The sequence below is a fragment of the Lycium barbarum genome, chromosome 6, assembly GCF_019175385.1.
Source record: "Lycium barbarum isolate Lr01 chromosome 6, ASM1917538v2, whole genome shotgun sequence".
Classification (NCBI taxonomy): Eukaryota; Viridiplantae; Streptophyta; class Magnoliopsida; order Solanales; family Solanaceae; genus Lycium; species Lycium barbarum.
In genome coordinates, this window is record NC_083342.1 from 96,052,692 (window position 1) to 96,069,181 (window position 16,490).

The window sequence follows — 16,490 nt, forward strand, 5'->3', positions numbered from 1 at the left end:
TGTCTTTTTTTTTTTATACCCAAATGGGTATTTCGTTGATCATTCAACGAAATACCCCAGTTACTGTTCATAGCAGCAACTCTTTTTTTTTTTGCTATTTCGTGGATTGTTCCACGAAATAGCTTTTTTAAATTTTTTTTTTTTTGCATTTCGTGGAACAATCCACGAAATAGTTTTTTTTTTTTTTTTTTTTTTTTAATTTCGTGAAAAAAATGATTTTTTTTTTTACATATCATGACACAATCCACGAAATAGATGTTTTTTTATTTTATTTCGTGAATACAAAAAGAAATAGGAAATTATAATTTTTTTTTGTTTTTGCATTTCGTGTATTAAAAAACGAAATAGGATAATTTTTTTTCTAATTTCGTTCGTATAAAAAGGAAATTGGAAATAAAATATATATATATATATATATATATATATATATATATATATATATATATTATTTCGTGTATTAATGAAGGAAATTGATTTATTTTTTTATTTTTTTTGCATTTCGTAATCTAATGAACGAAATAGGTTTTTTTTTTTTGTATTTAGTGAATAAAAAAACGAAATAGGAAATTATATATATATATATATATATATATATATATATATATATATATTTTGCATTTCGTGTATTAAAAAACGAAATAGGAAAATAATTTTATTTTCATTTCGTTTATATAAAAATGAAATAGGAATATATATATATATATTTCATTCATGTACCAATGAAATATTTCGTGGATTGTTCCACGAAATGCAAAAAAAAAAAAAAAAAAAAAAACATATTTCGTGGATTGTTCCACGAAATGCAAAAAAAAAAAAAAAACAGTTTTATTTATATTAACGAAACTGTTTTTTTTTTATTTTTTATTTTGCATTTCGTGGAACAATCCACGAAATATAAAAAAAAAAAAGTTTTTTTATATATTTTTGAAATTGATCTTATATATATATATATATATTCCAAATTGATTAAAAGCCATTTTTTAATTTTTTTAAAATATATTTTTCAAAAAACTTAGTGTTTAACTGTAAGGTTATTTTAGTCAACTTTATATATCGAGAAAATTAGTCAGCTTTATTTTCAAAAATTGAAACCGCAGAAGTGAAATTGACATTCACAGATACATTATCCCTGGATTTTTACGTTGAAATCTATTGCGTATCATCATCTTATAAGTAAATAAAACTGAAAATTTCATGCCAATTTGGGGAAAAATTGAAATTGAATGTGATAAAAGGCGTTTTTTTAAAAATCGGCTCGGCCAAACCACCTTGCGGCAGTTTGTGTGCATAGATCTCGGAAAAATACCCAAAATCAAAAAAAAAATCGCGTAAATCGGACGTCCGAGCGCAAAGTTATGACCATCTAAAGTTTGACGACTTTACAACTAGTTTTTCTCCCTATATTTTTTAGAATTATATTTATATTTAAAATAAAGTTATGTCTTGACTTTACAACTATTTTTTTTTTCGTTTATTAAAAAACGAAATAAGATTTTTTTTTATTTCGTGAATATATAAATGTTTTTATAAATGAAACACAAATATATATATATATATTCATCCTATTTCATTGGTACATGAATGAAATATATATATATATATATATATATATATATATATATATATATATATATATATATATATATATATATATATTCCTATTTTTTATTTTCCTATTTCCTTTTTTAATACACGAAATGCAATATATATATATATATATATGTATATAATTTCCTATTTCGTTTTTTTATTCACTAAATACAAAAAAAAAAAAAACCTATTTCGTTCATTAGATTACGAAATGCAAAAAAAATAAAAAAACAAATCAATTTCCTTCATTAATACACGAAATAATATATATATATATATTTTTTCCAATTTCCTTTTTATACGAACGAAATTAGAAAAAAATTTATCCTATTTCGTTTTTTAATACACGAAATGCAAAAACAAAAAAAAAAATTATAATTTCCTATTTATTTTTTTATTCACGAAATAAAATAAAAAAACATCTATTTCGTGGATTGTGTCATGATATGTAAAAAAAAAATCATTTTTTTCACGAAATTGCAAAAAAAAAAAAAAAAAAAAAAGAGTTGCTGCTATGAACAGTAACTGGGGTATTTCATTGAATGATCAACGAAATACCCATTTGGGTATAAAAAAAAAAGACAGCCTATTTTGGTCTAATTGCTGTAAAAATATGTCATTTTGGCTCCGGACTCTATTTATTTTTATGATTTTTTAACTGTGTATTCCTTCGAGGCGAATTTGTACAACAAAATTGCTTGGAACACCATTCACTTTTGTTAAAATAAAAAGAATAGCCTAAATAAGAAATTTCAAGCATTTTTTTTTTTTAACAAATTGACCCAAAAAAGATGATTTAAAAAGGCAAAAAATATATTCGCTTTTAAAAAATGTCATGTGGACAAAAAAAATTCCACCGGGCAAACGAGTGTACACAACCTTTATAGGATAACAAGGTTCATACTTCATAGTGTAAATGTTATACTACCAATTTCAGGGGTAATTAAGATTAGGCGTAATTTGAGGAGGGAATTAATAATTTAAGCCAAGTTTAGGTATGTATTTAGGTGTTCTGCCTAATTTATTTTTCTAATAAGATTTTGGACCTTGTGTTCATTGTTCAATCAATGTTGTGGCAACCTAGGTAGTCAATTCAAGAATTTGCCTTTATTAGACAATTCATATTTGATTAATGGTGTGATGGCATCTTTTCCACACAGTGCATACAAAGCCACTCAGCCACATCCTGCCTTGTACCAATACAATTATTGCATTAAAGTAGGTTCTTATCCTCCTTTACATAGTCATTTTTGATGAGCAACAAGCCAACAACCGAATTAAGGACAAATGGTCCCCGTGGCAGAGATACAATCGGTGATCAGAAAATTCTTTGTATGCATATAGGTTAAATATATATATATGTATATGTGTGTGTATGTTTTATTATCAAAAAAGTATCAAAACAGTTCTTTGTTTAAGAAATAACAATAGATTTACTGTTTTATTATTCTTATGTAATAAGGTTTTATTATACGTGAGAGTAAACTGCAAAAGACGACTTTACTTGAACAAGATCTGTTCTATAGGCTCGTATCACTGTATCCTTGTGTAAATTGCAAAAGAAACTGAAATTTAGTAATATCAAAATTTAACTTAGATATTTTTAAATTTTCTAGTTGACTTACTTGACGGGTTTAATTTTAGTTTCAGAAAATTATACACGAAACTTGAAATAGATTATAGAGATTTGTCTTGATTTAAAAAAATATGACTGATCTCAAATAGATATTAATAAAGGAAAATCAAATAAACAAAGATAGTGATTGACAAAAATAACAACTTGAGCATCAAATAAGAAAAAGAAATATGTGCATCGACCTAAAATGTAATTAACAACCAAAATAAAAAAATGCAAAAGATGGGGAGAGAAATAGGACGGAAGAATGAGATCATTGCTCCATCCAATGAAATTTATATTGTGAGATTTCATATAGTAATTCATAGCGCTTCGTATTGGTAATAATAAAAATAAACATATAAAAGGGAGAAAAAGTGAAGTCTACTGTTGGGCATGATAATTAGCTTAATATAAAAGGGAGAAAAAGTAAAGTCTACTGTTGGGGGGCATGATAATTAGCTTAATATTGGAAGAAAAAAATTCTACTTACTGCAAAAGGTAAATAACAAAGTTGACACTATTTCCCACTAAAAATTAGTAATAAATGTATCGTAGTCAAAATTTTCGTAACGAAAGATATTCATTTTCATAACGGAAAAGGGCCAAATATACCCCTATACTATTGAAAAAAGGTTAAATATACCCCTCGTTATATTTTGGGGTCAAATATACCCCTTCTGTTATACTTTGGAACAAATACTGCCACGTGAAAAGCCTAGAACAAAACACCCATCTCTAATTAATTTAACCCGACCCATAACATACCCAGCTTCCGGATTATTCTCGCCAGCGACGGGAATCCGGCTGTCATCTCCGGCGACTTTCCGTTCATCAACTCCCAAACGGACTGACCTAACGCAGTAGCATAGCCGTGTTGAAGATTTAAGCTTACTTCTAACAATTTATGAAATAATTGACGAATTAAAAATAAAGGGTTTTGGGGAAGATCTATGAAAAAAGCTTCGGAATACCAATTGGGCGATTGATTCAACTTTGAATATGCTGCCTTCAAACTTCGCCTCTCTGTATATTTGTCACCCTATCTTTTTTTGCCAATTCTTTCACGAAAAAAGAAGGGCAGATTTGGTGGAAACAAATGGGTTTAACCGCCGGGAAGCAGGCCGCACCGGCAAAGTGCAAAACCCTATCTTTTGATGACCACTAAAAGCTGAGAGTCCGTTTGGAGTTGATGAACAGAAAGTGGCCGGAGATGTCAGCCGGATTCCCGCCGCTGGCGAGAATCCGAAAGCTGGGTATGTTGTATGGGTCGGGTTAAATTAATTAGGGATGGGTTTTTTTGTTCTAGCCTTGCCACGTGGCAGTTCGTTAAGTATAAGGGTATATTTGTTCCAAAGTATAACGGAAGGGGTATATTTGGCCCCAAAATATAATGAGGGATATATTTAACCCCTTTTCAATAGTACCGGGGTATATTTGGCCCTTTTCCGTTTTCATAATTGTCACACCCCAACCTAGGGGTGTGGCTGGCACCCGGCACCCGAAGGGCCGAGCGAACCAACTGTGATATTTGAACTCTGTAACGCGAATCATAGGCTGACGAGGCCGCTGAATAACAATAGTAAGAAGTATATCATAACAACCTGCAAGCAGAAAAGGCCTAATAACACATATATGCATTACAAGGGCCAACAAGGCCACAACCAAGAAAGACAACTAGTCAGAAGGCCGGCAAGGCCAAACACAATACATGTACACTGACTGATAGTCTGTAAGCCTCTAAGAGCACTAATATGCATCAACTGGTCGGGACAGTGGCCCCGACGTAGCCATAGCCATACTCGTAATATATATATATACACATGCATGCATCCTATTTGATGACTCTGACCAGCAACTCCGGAGAATGGAGTGCGAACATCCTTGCTGAACTCTGGTATCCTACTGAGAAAGGTACACCAATTTGTCTACCGTACCTGTGGGCATGATCACAGCGCACAAAATGCGTCAGTACGAAATATGTACCAAATATGTAAGGCGGTAAGTGTAAACATAACATAAGCATAAGAGATACGGATAATCATGGAAAGAGATCTAGAGACAACCTGAAAGTCTGAACGAGGCCACTGAGGGCGACCATAATCATGACACAAATGTAAATGCATGCCCGCAAAATCATTCCTCACTGTGGAGGCATATATCATATCATATAACAATAATAAATCCCTCTGCGGGGTGAGCTCATCATCATAACATCGTTTCTGCCCAACTGATCAGTGGAAATGCACAGCTACGTGCCTTCCCGGCCGCCTACAACACGGTTCGGTAAAGAAAGAAATACATCTAGGTGCACAGCTACGTTCCTACCCGGCCGCCTACAACACGGCTCGGTAAAGAAAGAAACATGTCAAGGTGCACATATAAGTGCCTACCCGGCCGACTATAACGCGGCTCGGTAATGAAAATATATATATATATATATAAGTGCAACAAGACTGACCTCAGAAGAGATATATTAAAAAGAGTCGGAGTGACCTATCGTCGTTAGCCTCCGACTATCGTTATTGTCGCTACGTTCTTTACCTTTCAATTCAAGAGACAACCACATGGAGAACATGTAAGATACTTAGTATGAGTTACACATGAAATAGAGTTCAACTCATTCGGATGGTATATGATCAATCCAAGTTTAGCGGAACATTCCAATTCGGTGGCCAAAAGAAATATGTAAGCATGAAAGGCGTTTGATGCAATCATATATGAAATAAAGATTAGTCCATCACAAGGAAGCGTATTCATCTCATATTTAGTGAAAACTTATATCTATGGAAGGTCCGTCATCTTTAAGTGATGGACAAGAAAGATAAGGATGCGGGAATACACTTTAATACAAGCTATTTCGGAGAAGAGGAAAGCTTAACCAATACTATTCTCAACATAAAGAAATCTATCAACTAGCCGACGAACGGTGAGCCTGCTTTAACATAGTTTTACGACATTAACCCATTCTAACTCCCTTTTTAAAAATTTATTTTACCGTATCAACCCACGCATGAATACATATACGTCACATTTCTAGCCACTCAATATAACAAAACTCGCTCAACATATACACACGATACAACTATCAGTTCAAGTGCACCATTTATCCGTTTCTCCCATCTTAGTTTTATGACATCATCGAATCACACACATAAAGAGGAAAGGAGATCTTACCTTGGAACATCTTCCACAATACCAAATCACAAACTAACAATATTTCTTACGACTCTGAATAACAAAAGTAAGTTCGACCTGTCAACTTCTCATATAATACCTGTTTATAACACAACATCATCATCTATTCCTTCAACTTACATCTTGTATTAACTATATACATCTTAAAATATTACGTAATCTCATTAACTGTCAGATACAAATTTTCAAATCAAATGAAGTCAAGGCAGCCCAAATACAATACAAACAACTTCAATAGTCGGGTTCCCAAATTCTAATCGTCGCCTCGTAAGTTATTACCGGGGACATACCTTAGATACACATACTAGCTCATCGAATGTCATAGACAAAAGATCGTACCTTGACTGCCTTCGTTCAAACTATTTACCTCTTTACTTTACTACAAGGTAACCTCTTGGATTTACGTTAGAGGATGGAAAGAGACTAATATCTTTTTACAGCGTCCCTGTTCAGTTTCTCTTAACCGTACTTTTCTTTCAGATAAGCATTACTAAAAAGGAAATCAAGGTGACAAATAGAAGTTTAAATACTTGTGACTGCGCTATAACCGCACGATCTAGATTTCAAGGAAGGTAACAACCTAAATGCCTTGTAGCCTCCTGATTCTAAATGTGGCGCACTACACATCCATAATCAAGACTCTACTAGATACGGCTTACAGACATCCCTAGGACATACCTGCTCTGATACCAAGTTTGTCACACCCCAACCTTGGGGTGTGGCCGGCACCCGGCACCCGAAGGGCCGAGCGAACCAACTGTGATATCTAAACTCTGTAACGTGAATCATATGCCGATAAGGCCGCTGAATAACAATAGTAAGAAGTATATCATAACAACCTGCAAGCAGAAAAGACCCAATAACACATATATGAATTACAAGGGCCAACAAGGCCACAACCAAGAAAGACAACTAGTCAAAAGGCCGGCAAGGCCAAACACAATACCTGTACACTGACTGATAGTCTATAAGCCTCTAAGAGCACTGATATGCATCAACTGGTCGGGACAGTGGCCCCGATGTAGCCATAGCCATACTCGTAATATGTATATGTGTGTGTGTGTATATATATATATATACATGCATGCATCCTATTTGATGACTCTGACCAGCAACTTCGGAGAATGGAGTGCGAACATCCCTGCTGAACTCTGGTATCCTACTGAGAAAGGTACACCAATCTGTCTACCGTACCTGTGGGCATGATCACAGCGCACAAAATGCGTCAGTACGAAATATGTACCGAGTATGTAAGGCGGTAAGTGTAAACATAACATAAGCATAAGAGATACGGATAATCATGGGAAGAGATCTAGAAACAACCTGAAACTCTGAATGAGGCCACTGAGGGCGACCATAATCATGACACAAATGTAAATGCATGCCAGCAAAATCATTCCTCACTGTGGAGGCATATATCATATTATATAACAATAATAAATCCCTCTGCGGGGTGAGCTCATCATCATAACATCGTCTCTACCCAACTGATCAGTGGCAATGCACAGCTACGTGCCTACCCGGCCGCCTACAACATGGCTTGATAAAGAAAGAAATACATCTCGGTGCACAGCTACGTGCCTACCCGGCCGCCTACAACACGGCTCGGTAAAGAAAGAAACATGTCAAGGTGCACATATAAGTGCCTACCCGGCCAACTATAGCGCAGCTCGGTAATGAAAATAAATACATATATATAAGTGCAATGCAAGACTGACCTCATAAGAGCTATAATAAAAAGAGTAGGAGTGACCTATCGTCGTTAGCCTCCGACTATCGTTATTGTCGCTACCTTCTTTACCTTTCAATTCAAGAGACAACTACATGGAGAACATGTAAGATACTTGGTATGAGTTACACATGAAATAGAGTTCAACTCATTCGGATGGTATATGATCAATCCATGTTTAGCGGAACATTCCAATTCGGTGGCCAAAAGAGATATGTAAGCATGAAAGGCGTTTGATGCAATCATATATGAAATAAAGATTAGTCCATCACAAGGAAGCGTATTCATCTCATGTTTAGTGGAAACTTATATCTATGGAAGGTCCGTCATCTTTAAATGATGGACGAGAAAGATAAGGATGCGGGAATACACTTTAATACAAGCTATTTCGGAGAAGAGGTAAGCTTAACCAATTCGGGATACGCCCGATTCAAGTTTTACGAAAACATTTCAATCGATAACTAAAGAAACATGGAAATATGGACAGCACGTTAATATAAGTCATGCATGAAGTAGAGGGCTGCTCAAGTAAAAGAATATGATCGACTTATGTCTTCACGAAATGAATGTATCAATGAAACGTTCGTCGAGTTCTAGTCATGCCACAAAAGAGAAGAGAAAGCCTTACATACCACGTCGATGGAGTTATATATGTTTCCCGAGTCCTCGAACGCCTTATGGACGATTTCCTACATAATACGGACTATTCAAGATTAAAACCAAGGTCATAGCTTATAGAAATCTTCATTTAGACATTTAATCGAGGAACTCATGGGCATGAATTTATAGGCCCTTTTTGTAGTGAAATTTTCCCGTAAAACGCTACCAAATTCTACTTTTCTACTTCTCCTCTTCAATATGATCCCATCCATATCACCATAACTCCAAACAACACAACAAAACCATATAAAATAGCCCAACAAATAAGCTAAGTTCATGAAAGTTTCATAAGAATATAGAAGAGCTTGTTCTATGGGGGTTTTCACCAATTTCTACGATCAATTACTTGTAGAAGTTCAAAGAGATCAAAAGGAAGTTAAAATATACCTTAGGTCATGAAAATCACTTCAAACTCCAAGTTACTTCAAAGCAAAGTTTTCCTCCGAAAGGTGAAATAGTGAAGAAATCACAATTTTGAAGTTTCCATGTTGTTCCTCATGTTAAAGTTGATATATTTTCTCTTGGTTTGGATTGAGATTGATGGAGGATTAATTGGAGAGGGTTTGAGGGTTTTCTAGGTTGGGGATGGTGAGAAAATGGAAGAAAAATTCGTGGAAGGGGCCTATATATACTTGGGCAATTTAAAGCAGCATACTGTTCCTGCGGCAGTTTGCGTCCCTGGACGGAAATGTGAATTTCTCTCTACTCTGATGTCGTATTAATGAACGGTAAAATGCACTGGAAACTAGACTCGTAGGCCTTCGATTTAATAGATGGATCACCCCGTAACTCCAAGTAGATTGAGAGAAAAGCTCCGTGATATCTGACTCAAATTTCAGTAAAATTTACAAACTTAACTTGCGACGCCCTTTGTCGACTTTTGTATTATAACTCGTTTGACTTCCAAACTTAACAAACGACCATTATACAATTCAAATACTTCATATCATTACTTGCTTAACATGTGGAGCACTCCTAATCCCACCCAATAGTACAAGTTTTCGTATTCCCCACTTGCCGACTTTTGACGAAACTCATGCTTCTTTGATTCATTCACCCTCCAAATCTTCCGCCACTTACTAATATTATTTATAGACTCTTGTAACCATTTTTATTAATAAATTCAATCCCTTTTATTCTCAACATAATTTCTTTTTGAACTTATGTCGAATGACTCATGATGTGACTTCAACGTGCGAAAATCCGAAGCGTAACAATAATAATAACTATGGAATTATATATAGGGAGAGGAACAAATAAACTTAGCGAACACCAACAAAAAGTAACAGAAAAGAGAGAAAACTTTACCTGATTTGACATTTGTAAATTGGTTGTGTATCTTATAGATAGTTAGCAAATACGCCAAACAAAAAGCGTATGTTTTATGAAGAAAACTTCTACTCCCTCTCTCAATTTATGTGATATAGTTTATCTGGGCACGAAATTTAAGAAATAAATGAAGACTTTTGAATTTTATGGTCTAAAATAAGCCAAAGAAATTTATGTGGTTATAGATTATCTCGGTAAACGTAAAAGGTAAAATTTAAAGTTAAATTATTGTCAAATAAGGAAATGTATCATTCATTTTTAAATGGACTAAAAAGAAAAGTGTATCACATAAATTGGGATAGAGGGAGCAGTAATAAACAATTAGCAATGATTTGATAGAGTGAAGTATTGCTTAATTGATTTCATAGCCCACTTTTATAAGGTGAAGGAAAGATGGAGAAAAGGCTGAATGCATGAATACGTAATAATTGTTAGAAGTTCAAAAGAAGAAGCACTGAATATACGTTTTAAAATCTAAAGGTTGAGATAATACTACTAATTACGTAACGGACGATGAAAACAATGGATTTGTATAAAGTGCAGTTAGTGGTACAAAATTAATTTATTATTTATTGGGGGAAATTAAATATCATGAGTAGTGTTTAAGTGAAGCAGCGGCTCAATAAGACATTTTTTTGCGTGGATTGTTCTTCTTTTGGGATGTTCTTTAATTTTTGGCCCTCAAATTTTAACTTTGGGGCTTCTATATATATATATAAAATTTTGAACAACAACAACATACACAGTATAATCTCATAAGTGGATCTGGAGATGATAGAGTTTAGCAGACCTTATCCCTATCATTGGGAAGTAGAGAGGCTGTTTCCGATAGACCCTCGGCTTAATATTAAATCTAGAACATCATTAGTAAATTCTTGGCTTTGCTAGTGGTGTAATGAAGGGAAGGAGGCCGTCACAAGCCCGGACAATAACTATAGTTCAACAATAGGGGCGGATCCTCCCTAGAAAGTAGAGTGACAGAACCTACTAACTTTGATCCAAATCTTGTATTTGTATTAAGAAATTCACTTATATGTATAAATAAGTAAGCAAAATAAGTCAATATAATCTGAACTCATAAACATAAAATGCTGAAACTGCCGCTGTTCGACGTTAATGTTTCTAAAGTCAGAATTAAAAAGAGGTCACAAATAAATTTGAGTCATAATTCTCCTTTGGATTGGCTACAGTTGAAGTTAACATTAGGAAAGATAAGACGTGTGAACTAACATTTTACTTAACTTCTTCTTCCCACAAACTTTTCAAGGCCTACCAAAAAACTACTTACTTTTCTCGCATAGCTCTCTTTAAATAGCATGGACTAAGTCTGTGAAAGTGGAGAAAAAAAAGAATCAAGAAATGCCAGAATATTGTGTAACAGGGGGTACAGGTTTCATTGCGGCTTACCTTATTAAGGCCCTGCTCCAAAAGGGTCACATTGTAAGAACCACTGCTCGTGATCCAGGTATGTAAAAATCATTTCTTTTCTCCATCCATTATGCATACTAGAAGAATGCTAATTGAAAACATTTTTTGTTTGTTGTTGTAGCAGATGATGCAGAGAAAGTGGGGTTCTTGTGGGAGCTAGATGGTGCCAAAGAGAGGCTCAGGATTATGAAAGCTGATCTTCTAGTGGAAGGTAGCTTTGATGATGCCATTCAGGGAGTTGATGGAGTCTTTCATACTGCTTCACCTGTGTTGATCCCTTATGATGACAATATTAAGGCCAGTTTTACCTTCACCCTTCTACTTCATTTTTGTTAAAATTGTGCCGCATCAGTCAAAGGAATGAGTAGTTGTCTCCTTATATGAATATGATCTTGGACAATTCTTGATTAATGAGCTAAATATTGGGTTGAGTTAGGCTTAAGTCTACTTTGTTATACCCAATCTTACGCATTGACAGGCGTGCAGGATGTTAAGATTGGCCCAACATTAGTTGAGGGAATTACTCATTGTTTCGTTATCCCTTGGACAATTCTTAGCTCATAAATTGGGTTGGTTAGGCCTAATATTCATTTTCTTGTCATATTATTGGAGTTGATAATTTAATATGAGCCAACTCCAGAAGCATTTGACTCTCTGTAATGGTTCGTCCCTAGTGTCTTTGAACGAACTGAAAGGACTCTTTTCAACTCCCTCTGAGATTTGAACTGTCAACCAACTCTTTCCACTGCGAGTCATGAAAAGAATGAATGACCACTAGAGGGAGAAAGCGATAGACCCATTCCCTCTAGTTATGGAGTTGTTAGATTGTCTCACATAGATTGAGGGGAACAAATTATTGTAATAATTTTCACCTCATGAGCTCGAGTTAGGCTAAGCTCAATTTTCTTATCAATTTTCAACCCACAACCCACACCTCTTAGATTCTTCATTTCTGTTTTTTTTAGTAGTGAGACTACTCCTTAAACATTAATCAATCCACTTAACCTGCTGGACTTATACATGTACTTGCAGAAAACACTGATTGATCCATGTGTAAATGGTACCTTGAATGTCCTCAACTCTTGCAAAAAAGCACCCACCTTGAAGAGGTTTGTCTTGACATCTTCTTGCTCTTCAATTAGATACAGAGAAGATGCCCAACAGGTTTCCCCTCTCAATGAATCCCACTGGAGCGACCTTCAATATTGCCAAAAGTACAATGTATGTATTGATTACAAATTTTATTACTTGCTACATACAACAGAGAAACATGAGAATTTCTTGATATATTGTAGTAACTTTTTTTTGGTTAAGTGCAGCTATGGTATGCTTATGCTAAGACTATAGCAGAAAAAGAAGCTTGGAGAGTAGCTGAGGAATGTGGTATTGATTTGGTGGTGGTAAATCCATCCTTTGTTGTGGGTCCTTTGCTTGCTCCTCAGCCCACCAGTACATTGCAGATCATATTGGGCATAGTTAAAGGTTGTACCTTTTGCTGATACATTGGATGCTTCACACAGGGTCCGAAGAGGGCCGTGTTCCAAGCACCAACTCCTTGGGGTGCGGTCCTTCCATGACCCGGCGTGAATGCTTGGTGCTTCTTGTAGCGGGCTACCGAATATTATACAAAATAAAAATATATAAAAGTAATAAAAGATCACTAGGTTTTCTTCTGACATGATTAAAAAGACTCCCAAAGCACATAGGATCTAAGGTAAACATACTAACACGACAAAAACGTTTTTTTTTTTTTGTTTAATCCTAAAATTGATATTGCCTATATAGATCTTTTTATTTCATTGTGCTTTATTCTTCATTAGATCTGCATGAATTGCAAGAGATTGTTGGTTTTGCTTGATAATTTATTTTAGTTCTACCTCATCTCGCTTTATGAAAGGCGTTTAGTTTTTAATTGTTTTTCTGTCTTTTCTCCTTTTTCCTTTTTCCCTCTTGACCAGGTGTGCTTGGAGAGTATCCCAACATAAGGTTGGGGTTTGTTCACATTGAGGATGTTGTGGCAGCTCATATATTAGTCATGGAGGAACCAAAAGCTTCAGGTAGATACATATGTTCAAATTCAGTGAGACACATGTCACAGATCATGGACATGTTAAGGACCAAGTATCCGTCTTATCCTCTTGAGAACAAGTAAGTGAATTAATTAAAGTTCCAAAATTCTGCAATACATACCCCCTGACCCTCTTTATTTCCTATTTGTTTGTCCATTTAAATTATATACACCAAGATGTTTACATTATTAGTGAATCTTAACCTGTTAAAATCTGATATCAATTTATGTTACTGATTTGATTGTGCAAATATTTTTTGCACGTCAACCGTCAGTGCGTATAAATTTAACTCTTTTTTTTTTTTGGCTAGGTGTGGCAGCCAAGAAGGGGAAGACATCCTACATAGCTTGGATACCAGCAAGATAACTCAACTGGGGCTGCCCCCTCTAAAGAGTGTCAATCAAATGTTTGATGACTGCATTCAGAGTTTCCAAGACAAGGGATTCCTCTGAGATATACCTAAGTTGTCATCTCTATATCTGACCCACAATTTATTTGTGCTTGGATAAAAGGGTTAATAAATTGTCAAGTTTTCCGCTCCTTACAACAAGAGTCAATAATATTCCTTTCTGCTGTATTGGAAACTTGAGATCAGTTTATTTAAGAGGGTGAAGTTAAGAAATTCAATCTCCAGACTTTAATAAAATGGCTTATAAAAGAATGTGAGTATGTGAAGTGAAATGTGTTGCTACCAATTTGGCATTAGCCCTAAGATATGAAAAAGTTGGGAAAGCCGACAAATAGATTGGAATGATGTGTATGCGCATGACAATAATAGAGTGGGCATGGGAGTAACAGTAACAGTGATGATATTAGTAATGCCTTAGTCATTGGCAGATGTAACATATAATCAACGAATTTAATTGAATAGTATTTTCGACATAATAATAATTACTAAAATTTCAAGAAATATCGAAATTTGAACTCATAATTTAAAAAATATAATAAGTTCAATCAGAGACAGATATACATTTGTTGAAGGATGAATACCCTCCGTCATCAAATTATATTATGTATATAGATCAAAATACATATATATTTAATCTTAAACACTTAGTTCAAGAGTAAGAACCTAAATATTGAACTTATTAAATTTAAATCTTAAGTCCTCTTCTTATGATAAGCGGTGGTTTTGTTGTGTAGCGCAAATGGAATGGCAGTCCCCACGAGGCCAAGACTAAGTATTCTTATTGTTGATGATGTGGCCATGCCATTATCCTTGGCCTGCCACGCAGCAAAAAACGAAGGGTAGCCCACCCCTTTCCACCACTAAATGGCTAGTTTTATACTAATTTATATGGTCATACACTCTTGGATTCTCTATCATTCCCCAGTAGCCAGCAGGCAAGAAACCACCAAGTCTTACCACTGATTCAACTAATAATAGTCCTGGCCACATCAGTTTTCTGCTGCCTCTGCCTTAGCTAAGTAATGGGAATTGTGGAGACTACTTAAAATAAAGACATTAAGGGTGTTCACGCGCATCGAGAGAGCAATATGATACCCAAATAAAGAAGAAAAGTTGTGGTAGGTTGATTGTCAGAATGATTATAAAATAAAATAAGTATATATTGGACCTAAATTGTAACGAATATAGAGAATTCATGTAGGCGAATTCCACTAATTTGGAATTGAGTAGTAGTCGATATATAGATATCTTATTAAGTTTTTTCCTTCCCCCTCTCTCTTTACATGTGTACATAAACCAGTAGCTAGCCATCTACCAAACTCACTGTGAGTTACTCACTCCACCTACTACAAGTACTGCATATTGCAGATAATCTTAGCATTTATCCACTTATACAACATCCAAGTTCCTTGTATCTCATATTTTTGGCGATGAAAACTTGGAAGAGAGTGAGAAAAGCCATAGCAGTAGCGTTTTTACCAGTGGCCTGCCTGTTCCTGCTTTCTTTTGTAGCTTGTGCAGGTTAGTCTCCTCCACTTTTATGCACACTTGATTCTTGATTAATCTTAACTGGGGTTGGCTTTTTTTTTTTTTTGGATTAGGACCATTGAGGTGGATTCTTCTATCAAGCTATCTCATCTACTACCTATCTTTGTCTCTCTGGATTTTGGCTGCATTGCATACAACATGACATTCAATCCATACCCTGAGGAAACCAAGAATGTTTTGAAATCAGGAATTTCCATCATTCACTGTCTCTATTTTCTTGGTTATGTTCTCAAGCTATCTCTTGCCTTTTGCTTTCCCTCAACCACTTTGAAAGAATCAACAATCTCTCTGTGTACTGAAGCATAAAAAGGATAATGTGTAATATTCGTCTTCAGCACGTTACTTTATAAACAACCTATGTCCAATACTCTGGCATCTCCGTGTCACACCAGCTCTTTGGTTGGGTATTCATGTAGTATTGAGCAAGTTCAAGTTTTTTTCTTTCTGCGAAGTGGCCAAGTTTTGTAAAATATGTGCCATGGCCTCTCTCACCCCATACCTCTTTTGAAGGGGAGCTTTGAAGCAACCGGTAAAGTTATTGTCATATAACCAGGAGCTCACAGGTTCAAGCCACGAAAACAGCCTTGTTGCAAAAATGCAGGATAAGGTTGTGTACAATAGACCCTTGTGATCTGGCCCTTCCCTAGATCCCGCGCATAACGAGAGCTTAGTGCACTGGGCTGCCTTTTTTTTTTTTTTTTTTAACTCTTAATGCGAAATATCAACTGACTAAAAACATACTACAACATAATTTCTGAGATGTTACTATCTTGGAATAAAATAAGTAATTTGAATTATAACCATAGAAATTGTGATTCTACGACATTAGAAGTTATTGCGTGTCCTAGTAGAATTCAGAGGCGAAATAACTCAATTCATTTTAAAATGTCTAATTACTTCTCTCAGATTCATTGA

The 16,490-nt window shown here is 34.9% G+C and overlaps 1 protein-coding gene and 1 long non-coding RNA gene across 3 annotated transcripts; one reads left to right on the forward strand and one right to left on the reverse strand.

Moving 5' to 3' along the window:
* Window positions 1-3,791: 3,791 nt before the first annotated feature.
* Window positions 3,792-4,984, reverse strand: LOC132599825 (uncharacterized). The gene is made up of 2 exons (XR_009567032.1): window positions 4,180-4,984; window positions 3,792-4,060 (listed from the first exon to the last, which is right to left on the reverse strand). It is a non-coding gene; the product is annotated as an uncharacterized LOC132599825 (long non-coding RNA).
* A 6,362-nt stretch (window positions 4,985-11,346) lies between these two features.
* Window positions 11,347-15,940, forward strand: LOC132644900 (tetraketide alpha-pyrone reductase 2-like). Of its 2 annotated transcripts, none has more exons than XM_060361563.1 (7): window positions 11,347-11,586; window positions 11,671-11,846; window positions 12,582-12,770; window positions 12,869-13,031; window positions 13,508-13,697; window positions 13,929-15,548; window positions 15,629-15,940. In XM_060361563.1, exons 1-6 carry the CDS (start codon window positions 11,481-11,483, stop codon window positions 14,068-14,070), a joined length of 966 nt encoding a protein of 321 aa, XP_060217546.1. In that variant the 5' UTR covers window positions 11,347-11,480; the 3' UTR covers window positions 14,071-15,548; window positions 15,629-15,940. The 2 variants fall into 2 exon arrangements, with proteins under 2 accessions (XP_060217546.1, XP_060217547.1); XM_060361564.1 differs by having other exon boundaries at window positions 11,352-11,586; window positions 11,674-11,846.
* The last annotated feature ends 550 nt before the right edge of the window (window positions 15,941-16,490 follow it).